General features: G+C 37.9%; 2 protein-coding genes across 6 annotated transcripts in view; both read right to left on the bottom strand.

The window, feature by feature from the left end:
- Positions 1-14,568, bottom strand: part of ubr3 (ubiquitin protein ligase E3 component n-recognin 3) — a 58,226-nt gene extending 43,658 nt beyond the window's left edge. Inside the window, exons 1-19 of one of the 2 annotated variants that reach the window (XM_017692404.2) lie at positions 13,981-14,568; positions 12,114-12,253; positions 11,470-11,622; positions 9,997-10,152; positions 9,262-9,302; positions 9,002-9,068; positions 8,762-8,892; positions 8,335-8,563; positions 7,959-8,138; positions 7,476-7,609; positions 7,126-7,212; positions 6,937-7,002; positions 6,631-6,720; positions 5,310-5,438; positions 5,020-5,072; positions 4,689-4,822; positions 4,175-4,260; positions 3,798-3,939; positions 2,171-2,267 (exon numbers count right to left, since the gene is read on the bottom strand). In XM_017692404.2, the coding sequence (XP_017547893.1) occupies positions 2,171-2,267; positions 3,798-3,939; positions 4,175-4,260; positions 4,689-4,822; positions 5,020-5,072; positions 5,310-5,438; positions 6,631-6,720; positions 6,937-7,002; positions 7,126-7,212; positions 7,476-7,609; positions 7,959-8,138; positions 8,335-8,563; positions 8,762-8,892; positions 9,002-9,068; positions 9,262-9,302; positions 9,997-10,152; positions 11,470-11,622; positions 12,114-12,253; positions 13,981-14,411 (2,546 nt within the window). In that variant the 5' untranslated portion in view covers positions 14,412-14,568. The remainder of the gene's footprint in view (positions 1-2,170; positions 2,268-3,797; positions 3,940-4,174; positions 4,261-4,688; positions 4,823-5,019; positions 5,073-5,309; positions 5,439-6,630; positions 6,721-6,936; positions 7,003-7,125; positions 7,213-7,475; positions 7,610-7,958; positions 8,139-8,334; positions 8,564-8,761; positions 8,893-9,001; positions 9,069-9,261; positions 9,303-9,996; positions 10,153-11,469; positions 11,623-12,113; positions 12,254-13,980) is intronic. The other variant, XM_017692405.2, reaches the window with a different exon arrangement.
- A 1,672-nt stretch (positions 14,569-16,240) lies between these two features.
- Positions 16,241-19,079, bottom strand: part of kalrna (kalirin RhoGEF kinase a) — a 210,285-nt gene continuing 207,446 nt past the window's right edge. For all 4 annotated transcript variants that reach the window (XM_017692407.2, XM_017692406.2, XM_037539083.1 and 1 more), the window contains one exon: positions 16,241-19,033. In XM_017692407.2, coding sequence (XP_017547896.1) covers positions 18,488-19,033 — 546 coding nt within the window. In that variant the 3' untranslated portion in view covers positions 16,241-18,487. The remainder of the gene's footprint in view (positions 19,034-19,079) is intronic.

The raw sequence follows: 19,079 nt of genomic DNA on the forward strand, positions 1-19,079 counted from the left end.
TTTTTTGAAAAATATATGCCCGTTTTCAATTTGATGCCAACAACACATTCTCAAAAACTTGGATCGGCATGTTTACCACTGTGTTTCATCATCTCTTCTTTTAGCAACACCAAGCGTTTGGGAACTGAGGAGACCGACTGCTGTAGTTTTGAAAGTGAAATGTTTCCCTGTTCTTGTTTGACACAAGATTCCAGCTGTTGAACAGTTTGGGGGCTCATTTGATGCATTTTTCCATTCATAACCCTCCAAATGTTTTCACTGAGCGACAGCTCTGGACTCCAGGCAGGCCAGTTTAGCTTCCAGACTCTTTTAATACAAAGCCATACATGCAAAATGTGGTTTGGCATTGTCTTGCTAAAATAAGCAGGGCCTTTCCTGAAAAAGAAGTCATCTGAATGGCAGCATATGCTGCCAAAACATGTACATATCGTTCAGCGTTAATGGTGCCTTCACAGATGTGCACATCACCCATGCCATGTTGCAGTAATGCTCCCCTATACCATAATGAACACTGGCTTTTAAACTGTGCACTGATAACAAGGTGAGTGGCCTTTAGCCCAGAGGACACAGCATCGATGATTTCCAAAAAGAATTTCAAAATGTTGATCAGTCAGACAACAGGACACTTTTCCACTCTGGCCCAGAGAAGGTGGCAGCATTTCTTTTCTTTTTTTTTTTATTTTTTATACACACACACACACACACACACACACACACACACACACACAATATATATTGTATTATATTTCCACTACAGATTCACTTAAATATAGGGTTTAAATGATTTACACATCATTGTGTTTTGTTTTGATTTCATTCAGCACAGTGTGCCAACTTTTTTGGAAATGGGGTTGCACCTTCACACCAAATCTTAAGTACTGAAATGCTGAATTTTTTTTAATTCACTTTTACCCCTTTTAGAGAGGCATCTCAAATGTTCACATGCAGTGTAAACATGCACCTTACTTTTTCATATCACTAGGAAAGTACCTCTACACAATAACAAAATTTACAGTATTTTAACAGAGCTGTAAAATGTTTAAAGCATCCATTGATTTCCTTTCAGTAGAGAAAGGGTGCAGGGTATGAAATATGTTATCTTGACAAGCAATCTATCATTCTACAGCACACAGAGGGAGCTTCAGTCTATCATTACAAACCAACAAAAGACATTCAAAATCATATTCCACCAAACAGCTCCAATTTTGAGTCTTATGTTTTGTTCCATCTATGCCATCCTTTCTGTTTATGTTGTCACAAAAACATTTCTCAAACAATGAATGCAGAGAGCATGCAAATACATTTCATATAGTGTACATTTCACACTGTATGAGAGAAAATTTAGCCTTACAAAAAAAAAAAAAAAATGTTTGCTTGTATTTGTTGCAAATAAAGAAATTAGAGGGCCATTTTTTTCAGTTTGTACCACTGCAAGCAAATATTTTCTTTATAGCTAAACTGCAGTGGGAGGGGAAAAAAAAAAAAAAAAAAAGACAACATGCCGCCTGCAGGATGTTGTAATGCATTTAGAAAGTTCCCATCATGCTGAGATCTACAGGAAATTAACCTCACCCTATCTGCTCGACCTAGACCTTCACATTTGTCTTCAGGAGGCTCCAAACTGAGTTCAGTACAGCCAGGCTTTCCCCAGTCTATTAGACTTTAGACTTGATATATTGATTGTTCCTGCCATGGCTCTAATTGGAGGGGCCTGTATCAGTCGGTAACCCTCATGTGCACACCTTTTCAAGGGCAGGGAAGTAGAGTGACCCTGGACTTGTAAAGCCAGAAACACATCTTCCATACTAAGACCTTACATGAAACGCAGGAACCTTCAGACTCAGAACAAACGTGCAGCAAGACAACTGAGTGCATTAGAGAAACTATTTATTTTTATGCCACTGAAAGTCCTTCTCAAGAAATTTCCTTCTCAATATACCTAGAGGTGAGGTTAGTAAAAACTCCTGTTGTAAACCTATGTTGCTTCACCAGACTTTACTGAAATGATTGTAGCAATCCCTCAGTCCAATTCCTAATAACATCTAATATGAAAATATGTTGGGGGGGGGATAAGCAAAAATCAGTTTCATCAATAAGTAATAATGTTATGAACGCAGTGAATTACTAAACTTTTACAATTATTTGCAAAGACCATCAAGAGGTGACTCACAATGCTGAGTATCTATCCATCGCTGACTGGACATCTCGACGGTATACTGTGCGCAAGATCACCATGATTGGGTCAAACTCCTTCTCCCACACCTCCGCTGTAGAAACATCACATATCATGAAGCCCATACAACGCAGAAAGTAGAATATTTTAGTTTTCATTATAGGGATCATTCTACAGAGACGTCCATTTTTGTGTCCCTAGCTTTTACAGATATATTACACTTGAAAAACATGTTAGGGTTACAATTCATTTGTATTTTAAGATAAAACAATAACTTATTTTAACAATTCCACCTTGTTGAGCCATCAATTTAGCATTATTGTTTTTTAAATCAATTATCTAGAATTCCAAGCACTACAGATGTGCTTGTCCTCACAGGGTGAGTGCCATATTTAGAAGGAAAAACAAAACATGTTTTTCTGCAACTTTAACTACAATAATCTATACATGACTACAAAATATATAAATTAAACGGCATAAAGAAAACAAATGCCAAATAAGTATTCTAAAACATGTAGTGAAAGTTGTTGTCCCCTGGAGTCGTGGCATTGGTGTTACTGCGTAACAAAAAAAATCTCTTATTTTGAAATAGAAAAACCCATTTACCCATTGTTTGAAGATTATGAAGAAAAACACACAGTAAGTCCACTGTGTCTCATCAGTTATCAGAAATGGTACCTGGTATGACCTACTTTATTTTTAGATAACCGTGAAAAATTAGAACACAAATGGATAAATAAAATATTTTAGCGGATATGACAGCATGGTGTGCCATATACACACAGGCATCAGGATTAAACAACTCTCTTTAAATAGCCTATTGCTAAGACCAATAATATGAATTATTTCTATTCATCCACATTTCATAACAGGAAAAGCTCAAGGTAATGACACAAACACACACAAGTGGCATACATGTATGACTACCATAATTGGACAGCCGCAGTGGGTTCAGCTATGACAATACTGCCATCATGTGGTGGAGAAGAGTAACGTGCAGGCTTAAAATCATGACTAGGCACAATTCATAACAATGTTGTTTGTACTGCTGCTATTCGTTAGACATGTTTCTGTCCAGTTACAGTCCTCTTTAGACATGTCATGTAGAGATGGTATATCACTGTTCGTCGCTGTTAATTTTGGGCCAATATCAAAAAGAACAAATCTGATTCAAAATCTAGGCCAAAAATACCACACTCACATTGTGTCATATGTCTTTAGCCATGTATTTATTCCTAGGGTAGTTTGAGTAGTTTAGACAAGCATCTAAGTGAAGTGCTTTAATTAAAACATAGAATAATAAAAATATTTAAATTAAAAAAAGTTTGTTTCATACTAAATGTTTCAAATCTATATTGGTATTTTAAAAAATTGGAATCATGCTCTCTTTAAATGGCTAACCTACTGCAACATCTGAACAGCACAGCAAAATACTGAGAAGGTTGTTTATTGGTGGAGAGTTTTCTTCCAGCTCACAAAAAGAATAAGCAATGGATACTGACCAGTTGCTAAACTCACTTTTATGAAAAAGACATCTTTTAATTTTATTCCATGGTAAATTTAACTATAATATACTATAGATACTCAGGCATATTCTTATAGTGCAACAGCAGACATAGCTCACCTTTAGGTGTATACATGCCCTGCTGCATGGAGCCCCCAGGCTCAAACACAGGAGCTTTAAAGTCAGCCACAGCTGACAGCATCTCCTCAAAGCTACAGCTGCCAGGAACAATGCCACTCTTAGGATTAGGGTTCTCTGGAATCTGGAACGTGTGTTAAGAAACTCATGAATTATTCATATTTCACCTATTTCTTTAACTACAAGTGGTAGAACCTAATATGTATGAACAGTGTATGGCAAACAATTATAATGTCAGTAAAAACACAGACTTATACCGAGCAAATAAAAGCACAGTGTGGAAACAACAAGGAAACAAACTCATCCACATCCCAATTAACAAAAAGTTAATAACTGCTAACAGGATCAGTAAAGGATACAAGATCAAGAAGCGAGCTGTGTGTGCGATCATTCATACACAGCTGGGACACCATTTCTGCCCGCAAAATCTCATCATCAGTCATGCCTGAAAGAGAAGAAAAGAGAAACAAGTAAATGACACACCAAGAAAAGAAGGAACAACTAACCACCAATCAAGCACAACTTGCAACAGAAAAGCTTCTTTAAAACAGAAAAAAACTAACTTTTTTTATTTTTAATAACAATTTGTTGGCATTATAAGAGGTGTTTAAGCCTAAGCTGCTTTTTTTTTTAAATGCATACACGGGATAGCAAATTAAAACCGATTTACATATATCTGTCTTAAGTGCACAGTAACAAGAACAGTCCATTTTATTATAAGGGACAGACAGAGAGAGAGAGAGGTTAGAAAAATGGTAACAAAAAAATGACATTGACTGTTTTGGAACATATACCTACATAAATGTCAAAAGACAGCCTGAGGGTAAAAAATAAAACAGAAAAACTTAGGATATGGGCCCTTTTAGTACCAACCTAGGTGTATGCGGAGGCTGCACAATATGACAAGGAAAGTAAGAGCCCCCTCTAGCATGGGCCTCTCCTGTTCCGCATCCAGCACTGTGTTCTGGTGCTGTGACGCCATAGTCAACAAGTCCACTACTTTAAATCTGACACAATGACAGAAAAAAGAATTTGATATTTCAATGGAATTAATCATTTAATTTCAATTTTAATGACATTAGTTTATTAATAGCAAAAAGTTACATGATACTGAACACAATGTGTATGGCCAATATATCCAAGTGGACCTAATAACAGGTTATGAGAATGAGTGGTAACTACAGAGCGATAAAGTAAGACATACCTCTCAAACACTGAAGAAATAAAGTAGTCTGGATCTAGTCGTGATGCGCACACCTGAAAAAAAAAACATTCAAAAGGACTCGATCTGACCATTTCCACTAAACTGATACAGGCATATGAACTAAGCCTTAGGAGCAAACAAGAACACACAAATCAATAGAGAAGAACATTCAATGAATGGGCAAAGCCCTACTCAAAGGTAGGACCAGGATGTGGATTTGTGCAGCATATCTAGATGAAAAACATCTAAAGAACAGTATGAATATTAGCGAGTATAAAACAGGGCAATACCTGTAGCAGGAAAATGTCTGGGTCGATCATAGAGTTGCAGAAGTGTGACTGGACATACGTCATAGCCTGCCCTTTTATCTGTAGTCCATTCCTCACCCACATATTACTGTGGATCTCAGACAGACAAGCCTATAAGAGACACACACAGACACACAAAATTAGTTAATGGACACAACATTACACTATACAATGCAGTTCTGTATGTTCCTGCACAAGACAACTTCAGTCTACCATACTTCAACACTGTCCATCATAATGTCATAGTGATCTGTGCTGTGCACTTACGAACGTTGCAAAGCATTTATTGATACTGTTGAATAACCCGGACTTACTTCAATACTTAAAAGATCAGTTTCCAAGACCCAGACACTCCAAGCCAACCACGCAGAACTAGCATCAACTAAGGGCGGCTAGGAATCAGAGATTACTCATTTTCATGTTGAAATCGCAATTTGAGTGAGCACAATTTTCTAATTGCAAAGAAGTAACTTTTATTTTAGTCTGCATTACCAACAACATTGCCTTAATAGGTTTTAACCTAATAACATCATGCTTGTGAACTGCCTAATGAGACAGACCAATCAGAAGCAACCAAACACCTATGTGCTGTGTACACAGGTGTTCTACTGTTTATCATCACCCCAAGTCCAGTGTATTAAACTGAAAGTAAACAACCATTAACATAATGATAGCATAACATAAAATCTAACAATCGTGGAAATAACAGTGGATTAAAACATGAGGTTGGCATACGTTTATACGACAAAGTTAAAAAGTCCATGAAATGAGCAAGTGTCCTTTGCTTTATTGTATAAGAGTATCTTTAATGGTTAGTATTTAATTTTGACAAAATATCCTTGTTAGGAACATGAGAATCAAATTCATTTTATGTTTGGCATGTTATGGCCCTATGCCTAAGATAAAAAGAATACTACAACTTAATCCAAGACAAGGCTTGGATTCATGTTCAGAGAACCAGACCTTATCCTGTAAATATGCTCAAAATGACTGTGTATAATGGTAACACGGCCAACATTTTCACGTTTTTTTCCAGCTCTATCATCTGAATTAACTCATGAGCTAGTCATGACCTGAGCAGGTGTACTAAAGATAGACAAATGTGGCCTTTTGCCTGCTGTTGCTTACAGCGTCACCTCTTTTGCATAAGCCTGATCTGCTGATAGAGTGAGAAGATAGGGACCGATAATATCAGCACAACACTAAGATATCGCTAAATGTCCTTAGAACAGTGTGAGTGTGCGAGAGTGCATAGGCCCTGCTGAGCATCTGCTCTTCAGGTAATCTCATTGGAGCTAGTCACCTGTATCTGAAGAGGATGCACCATGATCTTCATCAGCATTTCCTGGTCAGGAAGCAGACTATCCAAGTCCAGCCCCTGACACTTCACCGCCTGGACCAATTTAAGAATATAGATCAGATAAGATTTTATAAGAGCACAAAAATGTCTCTATCCACGTGATGGAGTAAATAGAAATTATAGCCAAATAAAACACCTGACCTTTAAACTGACTCTTCAGCAACTGATCACTTTAAAAATTGTTTTCACCTCACATAAATAAAATGGATGTCCTGTGAATTATTATTGGTTGTATGCAAATTAAGTTACCTTGCTCAGGAACATGGCATAGTAGCGGTGCAAAGGCAAATGAAATGTTACTTGATTGGGTGCAGGCTGTTGGAAAGAGATTAAATAAAATGATCAACACTGCTAAACTGTGCAAAATGAACAGATAATAAATTTAATTTGATTAATATGAATTTCAATGTGAATTTAAAACAGCACCAATGACCATACCTCATCAACAAAACCAATGGCATCGAACCAGATCTGTAAAGTCTCCAGGCAATACCGCACCACTGTCTTAGTGTACTCCTGTGTTTCCTGTCAATTTGAAATCCATGCATTCATCTATTATACCAACACCTAAAACACTCAACAGCTCCCTCACTTTGAACAACAAACACTATGACTGCAGTGTACACCACATGACACCCTGTATTGTAATGGCAAATCACTTAAGCATTTACTGCCTTTTCCCCCACAAAGGCTAAACCAAAATGAAGTTGGGGGCTAATAACAGTAAGACTAACACTTATGTAAGACTACATAAGTGTTACACACGTGGTGGCTGATCAGGATCTTACTTTGACTTTGCAGTGTGTTAGTAGCCCCCACATAGGCTGAGCACACGCCTCCAGTTCAGCAGCGAAAGCTGCGTAGTATGTCTGAGATTCAAACTCCACATGCTCATTCAACTCCCTCTTGTTTAAGTTCATTCCTGAAAAACAGAAAGAAAAGATAAAAATATTATACATTTTTCTAAAGCTTTGTAGCTTCAATGCTACAGATAAGAGTGGTTATCTAAAGAAATGCAAATATTACAGATGTGACATTAAGACTATAAACCTGATGTGAGAAGAGAAAAAAAAAAAAACACAAAAAACCAAACACTGGCATATGGACTATTTTTGGTTTTACTTTGGTAAGACATCTCACAAAAACTCAAACTCAGCCAAGAATACTAAGATGCCATAAGCCACGTACTCATCTTACAACACATCATACATCCCACTTATGAACTACCAGTGAAGAAACTTCTCTACTGCTGATACTGCAGTGAAACTGACCTTGAAAGAAAGAGACAAAGCTCATCCAGAGCATGAGCAGGGAGTGATCCTCCAGGAAGCGCTTGGCTACGCTTTGGTGAGAGAGAATATTAATAAAGTCGCTAACTAAAGGCCAGTAGGTGTTGTTCTTCAGCAGAGCTTCCCCACAGTTCACCACCACATGGCGATTATTCTCTTCATCTAAAACGACAAACACAAAACAACATATAAGACAAAATTAGCACTCACTAACTAACCATTGACTGAGCCACTTGTTGCTACTGTTCGTTTTTTTTTTTTTTTTTTATTAACTAATTATTTATTAACATTTATTTAACAGAATTCAACTTGTTCTTATACCAGTAGATTAACACTGGCTGCACAGAAGCATATTTACCTTGCAGCTCACTCTTAATAAGGCAACTTTCCATCATGTACAACAGTACAGTGACCATGATGTCCAGCAGCTGGCACTCCTCAGTAACGTGACGTGCCAACTCTTCATTACTGAACAGCTGCACACTGATGTGCACAATTCTGTTGGACATTGTGTCTGACTCATGGCTCTTCATCAGAGTCTTCATGATGAAAGCATAGTGCTGAACAAATGTTTTAGTAAAGGTGATCTGAAGGGCAGAAGGAAAAAAAAAATCAAATAAAATTGAACTGGCAACACAGTTTACTCTTATTTTTTGTCATTTGTATGCTTTACAATGAACTATACCCATGACATGCACTTGTAATATTAAACTAAACTAAAGAAATCAATAACAATTTGTAAAAGAAGCTTAGCTTTTGCTGGGCGCATTAGTATAAATGCATACCTTATAGTCTTGATCTGGTAGCATGTTGAGTAAAAAAGTGACCATCTTCTGTGGAAACTCATATTTAATAGTCCAAAACAATAACTCTTCTAAAAAACATTTATGTTTCAGAGTATCCATTATGGATGGATCTAAATGAAGGAGAAATCAGGGAGCATCAGTGTTTTCTTCTCTCCATTTGTGTTAGTAAATAATTAAAAAAGAAAAAAGAAAAAAAAGAAACAGAGTTCAAGTATTTACCTTTGGTACTACTGCTCAGCTTTACCCTCTTTCTCTGGCCTACACACTGCCCTCCATCCTGATCCTCCTGTTCAAGAAAGAATAAGAAGGGTCTTGCATTACCTTGTGGTTAACATTAGGCTTTTAAATGAATACATGAACTCTTAAAATGTTTCATTTCATAAAGAGCAGACAAAGCCCATTCCCAACAAGACACATTTAATTACTCTTATGCAAGAGTAAACTGGCAGCTGCCGACTGCTTTTGGTCTCTTTTCTTACCTCTTTGTTTTCCTCATTTGGGCTAGCTGCCGCAGCAGCCCCTAAAATATAGATAAAAGAAAAAAAGAAAAGCACAGGATACCAATAAGTTAAGGATAAGACTTGATTTTTGAATAAATGAAAAGGAGAGGATGACTCACAATTAGCTGTCCTTTGGATTACAAGGACTCCACACTATGTACATTCAGTTTTTTAATTCAACAAATTCTATATCTTTGTTAAACAACAGCAGCCTCTGACACACTAATCTCACAAGGCCAGTGTTCTCCAGATGTGGATTCCCATTACTAGTTAAAATTTTAGTAGTGGATGGCTTAAGATGTTCCAAGTGCACAGACAGGAGAAAACTGGGGAAATTTTGCCCCCAAATTCCTCGTGTTGATGAACTTTTTACGTCACAAATATGATTAATAACAAGCAAAGCAATATCTCAATAGTTAATGTGACAGTGGCTGCAAATGTAGCTGTAAATGTTCTTTACGCATTGTATTTACAATGAGCAGCACTAAAAACATTCAATGTTTGCCACCTCTCCAATCACCTGTTCACTGGTGTTCCTACACTAACACATCTACACTCCCACTCATGTTTAAGCATAGTTCCCCCACAGTTATCTTCTGATGAGCACTTATAAAACGTTTAGTCTGTCCCCATGAGACTACAGACACAAAAATCTTTAAAATGCCAGCCATGAAATTAAGTCCTTCATTAAAGGCACTGAAGTAAAAGTGTTACCCAGCAAGCTGAGCGCTCCAGCTCCAGCAGGGGAGTCTGCTGCCCCAGCACCTGCACCTGCTGACCCCTTCTCCTCCACAGACACCAATCCTGAGTTCTTCAGTGCTGACAGGTACTTCTCATAACTTCTCTTTGCATACACATTCTCCTCCTGGCCTGTGAGTGAGAGGAAATGGGAAATTGTTAGTCAATTATACATTTCAAAAGCAAGAATACTTTCTATTTTCTCATAAAAAACAGAGAAGCCATGTAGCAATGACCACCTGAAAGGGAAAAGAAACAAATTTCTTAGGTCAACAACTGTAAAATAATAAATTACCTGCAAATTCTCTTTTCAAATGTTATAGATTTAGAAAATTAAACTTTTTGGGTGTATGCAAGGTTGGGATGGACCAAACAGCATCTTGTTAGCTATACCCACTGATGCCAATTCCAACCAGGGACATGGAATAGGATGCTGCGATATTTTGCCACCCAGCCACTGATGTCAAACATTGTTTAAAATGGTTTAAACAATGCTGCATCAAACTCACTCAACATAGCTATAATATCACATTTTTATTCACAAAATCCTCCCAGTTAAATGATTGTTACAACAAATATAGCAGCAATATAACAGCTGGAATTTTAACAAAAAACAATATGACAAAGGCACAGGGCTGTGCAACTGACTCAAGACTTACCAAGATTTATTTTCACAAGTAAATTTTGGCTATCTGGCACAACAGCCTGTTCCTCTTCTTATTCAAAATATTTGAAGCAGCCCTAAACAATGTTCCACTGCCCACACTTGCACAAGGCACAGAGAGGCAGGCTTGAGCAGCTTTGGCAAGAGAAAAGTGGCCCTTATTACTCTGCCAGTAATTCAGAGCCTGAGCACTCGATTGGATTGGTGCCTCAGAACTGTAGTTAAGCACTAGAAATGGGATCAGATTGTCATTTCATGGTCCTCTGTGCTTTCCTCAATATTACACTATACATGTTGGATGAGCAATCTATATGTGATCTGCACAGTTTGGTGGCTTACTGTCAGTGCTGCATAAATCCTTTTTGCTTCTCATACACACTGTCCTTCTTTGGATGACAAGCTCATGTGTCGCATCTAGTGAGTGGTCTTTACTTTGCCCCATACATAACATTAGTTTATACAAACTCTGCAAACACTACTGGCTTGGTTAGACTCAGATATTATGAAAAACTGCCAGCTTTGCTCACATATTTTGCAGCACTGATCAGCTCATAGTATCAAGAAAATCGCATATTTAGGCCAAAAACCCCCTGATGCCGAACTCTTAATTGAGTGGTCCTCTCGTCCTACGCTCTGGGTATGGTTATACACTACTGTAATTGAAAATGTGCTTCCACTTATCATTACAAAATACTCAGACAGTGAAGATCCATGTGAAAGTGTACCTCAGCTGCTCACTGGAAGAGCTACGAAAGTGCATTGTGTGTCCACTTGGACATACCTACCCATGCTCAGTTCTTTAAAGGTCTGCTGATTGGTTAAAATCTTTGTGAGTACAGTGCGCATAGCTCCACCCATCTTAGTGAGTTCTTCTAAGAAAGATATCTGAGGCTCCAGCTGCTGTAGGACCTTCTGTAGATCCCTGTCTGTGGCTGACTCTGGAAACACAGCATAAAGAAATGGTTGGGTTACAAAGACATTATACATTTCTATACATGGGATAATTAACGGAGGCCAAGCATGTAACAAGGGTAGCAGAACAGGTTTTACTGATTTAAAATATCTTGAGTTTGTTTGGGAGAAACATTTTTCAGCAACACAAACTGGCCCAGTGCAGATAAAGCTAATCATGTCCTAACTTGAGAGTGAGTTTTAATGAGATGTTATCTACTGTACCAATGCTAAGTGAAGGGTACATATTTTCAAGCAGTTTTTTTTCTTCCCTTGTAATGGTCTGCCAACACTGTATTACAGGTGTATAACACACAGCACAAAGAAGGACTCAATTTGCCCTCTTGTGGTCATTATCTGTACGTTCATGTAACATCAGTTACAATAACATCTCACAATTAACCCAGTGGAATATGACAATGTTCAAAAGCAGGCTTGACACACTTGGCAGGCTTGGTGGGTTTGTACAGTGCCTCACCTGGCTCTGTGTAGCCATCTCTCAGGTACTGTATTATGCTGATGATGAAACGAGGAAGAACCATCTCGGACATGAGCAGTAGATCGCAAGGAACTGATGGAACACACTCCCCTGTTTTTAACCGATGCCTTCTGCAAAACCTGCCACATAAAAGTTTGGACTCTGTTCACAACACATTCCATGAATGTGGTATAATATTTATGGCATGTTATTTTACTGTGCAAGACACAAACCACACTTCACACAGCATGTAAGTACAATCATGAGTTAGCAGCCAAGAAATTCACTGACCAAAAAAGTTGCTTAACACTCCAAAAAAATGTGATCCAAATAACAGAATTAGGCCTCGGATAATCTTTAAAAATGTTAAATGAGAAGATCAAGAAACATAACTCAGAAACATGATGCCCTAATGTTTCCTAACCAATCTATATGTTTACTCCTTTACAAATCTCATCACACAAAAGCCAGACAATTAAATACAGTTTACACTGCCAAAGTGTTTTGAGAGCTGATCTAGACAAAAAAAAATCTGGATCTACTCAATTGCTCATAACTGAGCTCTGCCCTGAACTAATAGTGAACTAATACCACTAATATAAGATGAAAATTATAGTTCTGACATACACCCATATAGCTGCCATATGTGAAAAAAGTTCTACCATTATGTTGAAAAGTGACGCAGTATTAAAAATTGTCAAGTTACACTGTTACACCTCACAGATCTGTAAAACACATCAGTACAGAAAGTACTGGTAGTCTCTTGGATTTTATAAGCTCAACTTTGGCTGGAGGGCTGTTCAATATTACCAACAACTGTCACAGTATAGACCTCAATGACTGTGAAACGCTGCAGCATGCAAATGAACACATATAAAATGAGCACACAGCCACTTCTGTTGTGTGCTATGAGAGTACAGTTGTACAGTTGAACAATTAAGCTTTACTGCTGTTAAGCACACTACATTAAAATACGTTACACCATATCAAAAGTACAATAAGAAATAATTTAACAAACAAAAACTTCATGAACTGAACTTGGCTCATTATACTTGATGCAATGATCTACCAACTGAGGTGAGGTGCTCAAATCACTTCTCACTGAGAAGAATAGGTATACAGAGTCAGGATACTGGAAATAATGAAAGTGAAAGCCCACAACACCTGAGAGAAACCTGAACTTTAAAGGGATAATATACATTTACGACAAATAAGAATGACATTCAGGAACAACACATGTTCATTCATAAACTGCGGTATCACTACTGCCAGCAGGATTTTTCCTGCTCATAAATGATCTTACCTTGGACAAACCCGTATCCCGGTGCCTCACAGAGAAGCATTTCAAGTCCACAAATGAGAGGCGTTCTAAACATATTCAGCAACAAACAGCTAAGCTACAGCTGAGCAGCAAAAAATAAACATTAACTATTCGTTTTGTCCACCAATGAAATGTGCAGCTAAATGTGAAGAACAGTTTTTTGTGCGAGAAGAAATAGGTAAGACCTGTCACTGACCCTCTCGGTGGGTTAAAAATAACCCAGACTTTGACACTCAGTAAGGCAGCAGCTAGCTGAATCCCTGTGCTAAAAGGCTAGCTTGGCTACGAGTGCTGCAAAGCCCTGCTAGGTTCGTTAGCTAGCTTAGCGTCCCGGTGTTACTCAAACACAGATGAAGCTTCCAGTTAAGTAAATGTTTCGTTTCAGCGCTTGTGACACACATTTAGACAAGCACAGCTGCCCAACTGTCACACAACAAAGACGACATATTGGCTAGTAACTTACCCTTGGTTAATGGCAGAAAAATAGTAGCTACAAGCTAAGCTAGCTGGTTAGCGAGCTTAGCCTGTACCAAGCAATGAACTTACCCACTTTCTCGCATGACATTACTGTCTCCACAATCGCAGGCCCCACCGGCCTGACTCCTAAACATGTTAAAATCATGGCCCGTGTGATCCCCGTTGTTAAAACATTCCGCACACAGTGACATACAAGGGGAAATGCCACAGGTCCGACATCGGTAGGCTACAAAATTAGCAGTCCAGACTAAGCCACACAGAGTAGCGTTATCGTAGGAGCGGACGGTCTTGCAGAACTCCTCGAACCCGTCCCCTCCTGCCAGCAGATATTTACACCAGTCAAGGGCCTCAGTGTCCGAAGCTGGCTTCTCTGGATTAAGAACATTATCCAGCAATTCCTGAAGTTGCCGTAGTCCAGAGCTGTTGTCAGTCCGATTGAGGTCCGCTTTCAGATGAGCGGCTGTGGCTTTCTTGTCCCGGCGCAGCAGCGACGCCGCCATCGTTCACTCGGAATTGCCGTACAGAATTTATTTTTGTTGTCTTGTTGCTATGTTCTCGCCTTTTCTCGCGACACGCCACGGTGTTATGGAGTGCATTGGCCAGCAGCGCTGCTAGGTCAGCGGGCAGCGGTAGATGTTGCTTATCTGACCGGAGCATACAGGTCAGACGACTATTTTAGAGCGAATGTATGTTAATGTTATTTAACAACACGTGTAGTAAAACGTAATCTATGACGTCAAATTCTGAGAAATTATTTAACTTATTTAAGCGGTTTTGCCTCAAGTACGTATGCGTAACACTGCTTAGGAGCACACCACTGTGCTATTTAAATATAATAATAATAATAATAATAATAATAACAACAACAACAACTCACCGCGAATTCTCCTCCTTTGCAAAGAACAGGAATACTGTTGTGATTGTATAGTGCAAATACAGGGTTCTGCAGAATTATTGACACCCTTTGGGAAGAAAATGGAAAAAAAAGAAAGTGTCTTTATTGCTTATTAAAGACATGGACTTCCAACAAGATCAATTAATTTAAAGAAAAAAAAAGAGTAGATTTTATGAAGAGCTATGTATGCAATTTTTTGCACAACCTTTTCATGTTTCTCTCATATTTTTAGAGAACAAGCTAATAAACAACAAAGATGATGTATACTTTACTCAAGTATTATTGAAACTGAATACTCAATTACATTTTCAAGAGAAAAAAAAACATACTGTTTATTCCTTACTTTATCCTTTAGACAGTCAAAGTATTCATCACAAATCTGAAAAGGCAAGAATTTTTCCTTTTTAAAATTTCTTCTGCCAATCAATCTTCACCATTTAATTGTATTGTTTTCTTTAATATCATTGTAAAATGGAACTGCTCATAGCTATGCTAATTTATTGACTAATACCACCTATTACTCAATGCACCACACACACAGTCTGCTGAAAAAGGTTAATGTAAGGCCAACTCACCAGTCTGGCTTATGTGCAACATTAAAGTTGCTTTTATGTTTAAAAAAAAAAAACATGAAAAAAAAGCACACACTGACTCGTGACTGAATGTTTATTTTTGATTGACTTATAATAATTACTTTTATCTATGTGTGTTTTACATTTTTTTTGCTCATGTATATTTTTGGCCTTATACACGTTCAACTGAGGAGGAGTTTGACACAATACCTATACTAGCTCCTTTGTACTTTTTCCTAGCTTTATTAGATTAGAATTAACTAAGTTTTACAGGGCTCACGAAGAGCAGACTTGAACATATCTGATGAAGACACCATAGCCTTCACAGTTGCTGAGCTTCCAAGTCTTTTTGAAGATGTAATCCCCCCTCATTGTGTGGTTGCTAAGGTGTTGCTCAGTGATGCCAGTGGTATCCCAGGTGGTTGCTAAGTTGTTGTGTGGTAGTTGTTAGGCCCAACATTCTCAATTAGACCTAACATTTTGGAAATTGTTTGGTGTCTGTATATTGAAAACTACGGTTGTTTTTGCAGTAAAACTTAAAATAAGAATAAAAATAATATAAATAGAAACAGAAGAGTGCATTTCTTACAGAAAATGTAGAGTGACTGCACATCTTAAGCAATTCCTAGATAGTTGCTAAAGTGGTGCCAAATGGTTTCTGTGGTATTAAGTGGTTGCTAAAGTATTGCTAAGGTATCTGAGCTGGTTGCTTGGTTATTGCTAAATGGTTACCATTAAGTCTCTGGTGGTTACCACCTGTAGGATAAATAGTAAAATGTCATATAAACAAAGCCTGGGTTAAACAACAAATCACTCACAATGTATACTTTATGCAAGTCTTATTAAAGGAATTCTTTTGCAATTTTCTTTCCTAAAAACAAGCACAGTTTATTAAACATCCAGTAACAAACAAACAGCCCATATTATTAAAGAAAGGACATTTTCATTTTGGTATGCAAATTGTACACATAGCTATGTACAACAGTACTAACAGGACTAAAATGACAAAAGCGAGTTTTATTTGTTTACAGAATGCTCCTAAAGTAATTCTCAGAGGCCACTGCATTGCACTACAAATCAATAAAGCAATCATGATACTAGCACATGTTAGGGGTAGCACTGAAGCATTACACCATGTAGCATTTAGTTCTTAGATGAATACTGAAGAGAAGCTTAATGGTTTAGAACAGTCATCCCATTGCTAGTCACGGATCATGCTGACATGTAGCGTCCATCGTTTCTTTGATGCTTTCTGCCAAAAGTATGTATACTGGATTTCTGTGCAAGTGTGGTCCAAACTGAAGTTGGTACCATGTAATAAAACTGGTTAGTTGGCTATTGAGGTTTTTTCCTGATTCTTCTAGATTCCCTCCAGAACCTTTCTTTTAAATGGCACAGTCATTGTACTTTTGAGGTTTCCAAAGAATCGACATGCCCATGAACAGTAGTCACACTCATAGGCTAACTATTAACACATGAATCTCATAATGGACAGGATCTACCCTCAAACTTAAGAGTTCAAGGATGGAACAAAAACTCTGAAAACATACAGCATGAACAAAGTGAATCAATTATATACAGTTACATGTATTGAACTGTGATACACAGAATTAGATGCATTTCTGTTTATAGTTTGAGACTTTGAGAAATTCTGGGACGGGATGTAAGATTTGTTTTTTCTGTAATGGTCTTGGACATTGTTAAAAGATGACAGTAGCAGATAAAGGTTACTTTGGGTCTGCAAGAAGTGCATTGTGAAAAAGTTAAAACCAATGTTTATTTCAGATTAAACGGTCTAACTCTTTCAATTGTTCCTGCTGACTGACACAATAAGACTACACAAATAAACACATCAGATATATTTCTTGACACTTTAAAAGTCAATAGTGAAAATGTGAAAAGTGAACAACATAAAAATATAACAAGAGTCTATTAAAAATTACAGACCATTACTTAAATTATACAAATAGGGTAAAAAGGGAATAAATATATTTAAGGCTTAGGCTTTTTCCCTCCAGCATGGAATCCGCAAAGACAGACAAATCAATGATCAAATAATCAAACTTGCTAACGAATTCAAATGCAGGAAACAGTGATGGACAAATCAAGGGCAATATATTCAAAAACACTCTTAAATTACTTTCTCACCAATGGCATCAGAAAAGGCATCAGATTCCTTTATCACAGATGACAGATTTAACGATGAACTAAAGCCTTCATCTATAGCAAAACTGATTGCGTGATGTTGTGTAAACCCTAGGCATAGGCAATAACTACATGTAAACCATGCTGAAAATTCTGTTTGATATCCTATATAATCCCATTAATCATATGTTAAACTGTAAAAATATCTGCTGTCCTATATCTACAGACAATGCATCTTCTAGAAAAAAAGCTAAATATTTCTTCAGTCAGTACACAGCAGTGTTCACCCACATTCTATATTACTGTACATTCATTCTGTACATTAACTAACTTTCTTTGCCTGAATTTATGCTGAGATTGTGTTAAATGGCTGACATTTAGAACATATACCCACAGTGATACACCTCAGTTGAGGACCGTTCTTTAATACTTCTGTGTACAGTGTTATTTCAGATGAAGCCAAGGATTCACTCTGCACTAGTTTATCTCCTACAAGCCACAAGATGTCATCATTTAGCTCTGGAGAGCACACAGTTGCTTTCTAGGCAGGCATAAGTACCTTATTCTTAAATGATTTGCCCAGACTTATAGTCTCAGTGGGCCAAACTGGTTAATCCCTGCTATATCTTGGACATAAAGGACCATATTTGAACACATCTAAACATTTCTGTATATATTAAAAGACATTTTGGTATTGTACACTCTTAAAAATGAAGGTGCCAAAAGAAATTCTTTGAAGCAAGACCACAGAAGATCCATCTCTCAGTGGATAGCCTTTTAAAAATGCTTTGAAAAGGAGAAGTTTAAACCTTTTTTAAAGACCTTCCCATAACATAAATATTGTATACCAATTAAAGGTTTTTCCTAGAACCATACATCCAAGCCAAGAACCATTTATGATCCTTTATTTTTAAGAGCGTATCCTACAGTGTAACCCGTTTCTTCTCAAATGTGTATTTCACTCTTATATGGTGTGTCCCATAGTGCTACTAACCAGACCTTTTATATTAGTGACAGGTCTGATATCATGTAACTGCTTGCGTCTGTCGATAAAAGCCGCCAGCCTGGCTGTGTCCAAAGGCGTTTTGGAGTAGTCACCGCTGTGAGCGCTCACCCATGGGTGCTGCAGACACGTGGACGAGCTGGGCCTTTTCCTGGGGTCCTGGTTCAGCGCTGAGATGATGAAATCTCTTGCTGCCTGACTTACCCCACAGAAATACTCATCTGGAAAGCAGAAATCAAGTTTGCAGATATTGACACAGGTCTCCTCCAGACTTTCATCCAGAAATGGGGAGACTCCACTCAACAGGACATAAGCCAGCACTCCAACACTCCAAACATCTGTAGATAAAGAGACGGGGGTGCCCTGGATGAGCTCTGGAGCTGCAAACTCAGGGTTCCCAAGCAGGAGGTGCACATATCGATGCCCTGATATCTGTACTGCATCACCAAAGTCTATCAGCTTCACACAAGGGACAGGCATGCGGAGATCCACCATCAGGTTCTCAGGCTGTACAGGAGAGTAGAGAATTAGTGAATTAGAATCGATTGTTTAT

This window comes from Pygocentrus nattereri, chromosome 6, assembly GCF_015220715.1.
Source record: "Pygocentrus nattereri isolate fPygNat1 chromosome 6, fPygNat1.pri, whole genome shotgun sequence".
Classification (NCBI taxonomy): domain Eukaryota; kingdom Metazoa; phylum Chordata; class Actinopteri; order Characiformes; family Serrasalmidae; genus Pygocentrus; species Pygocentrus nattereri.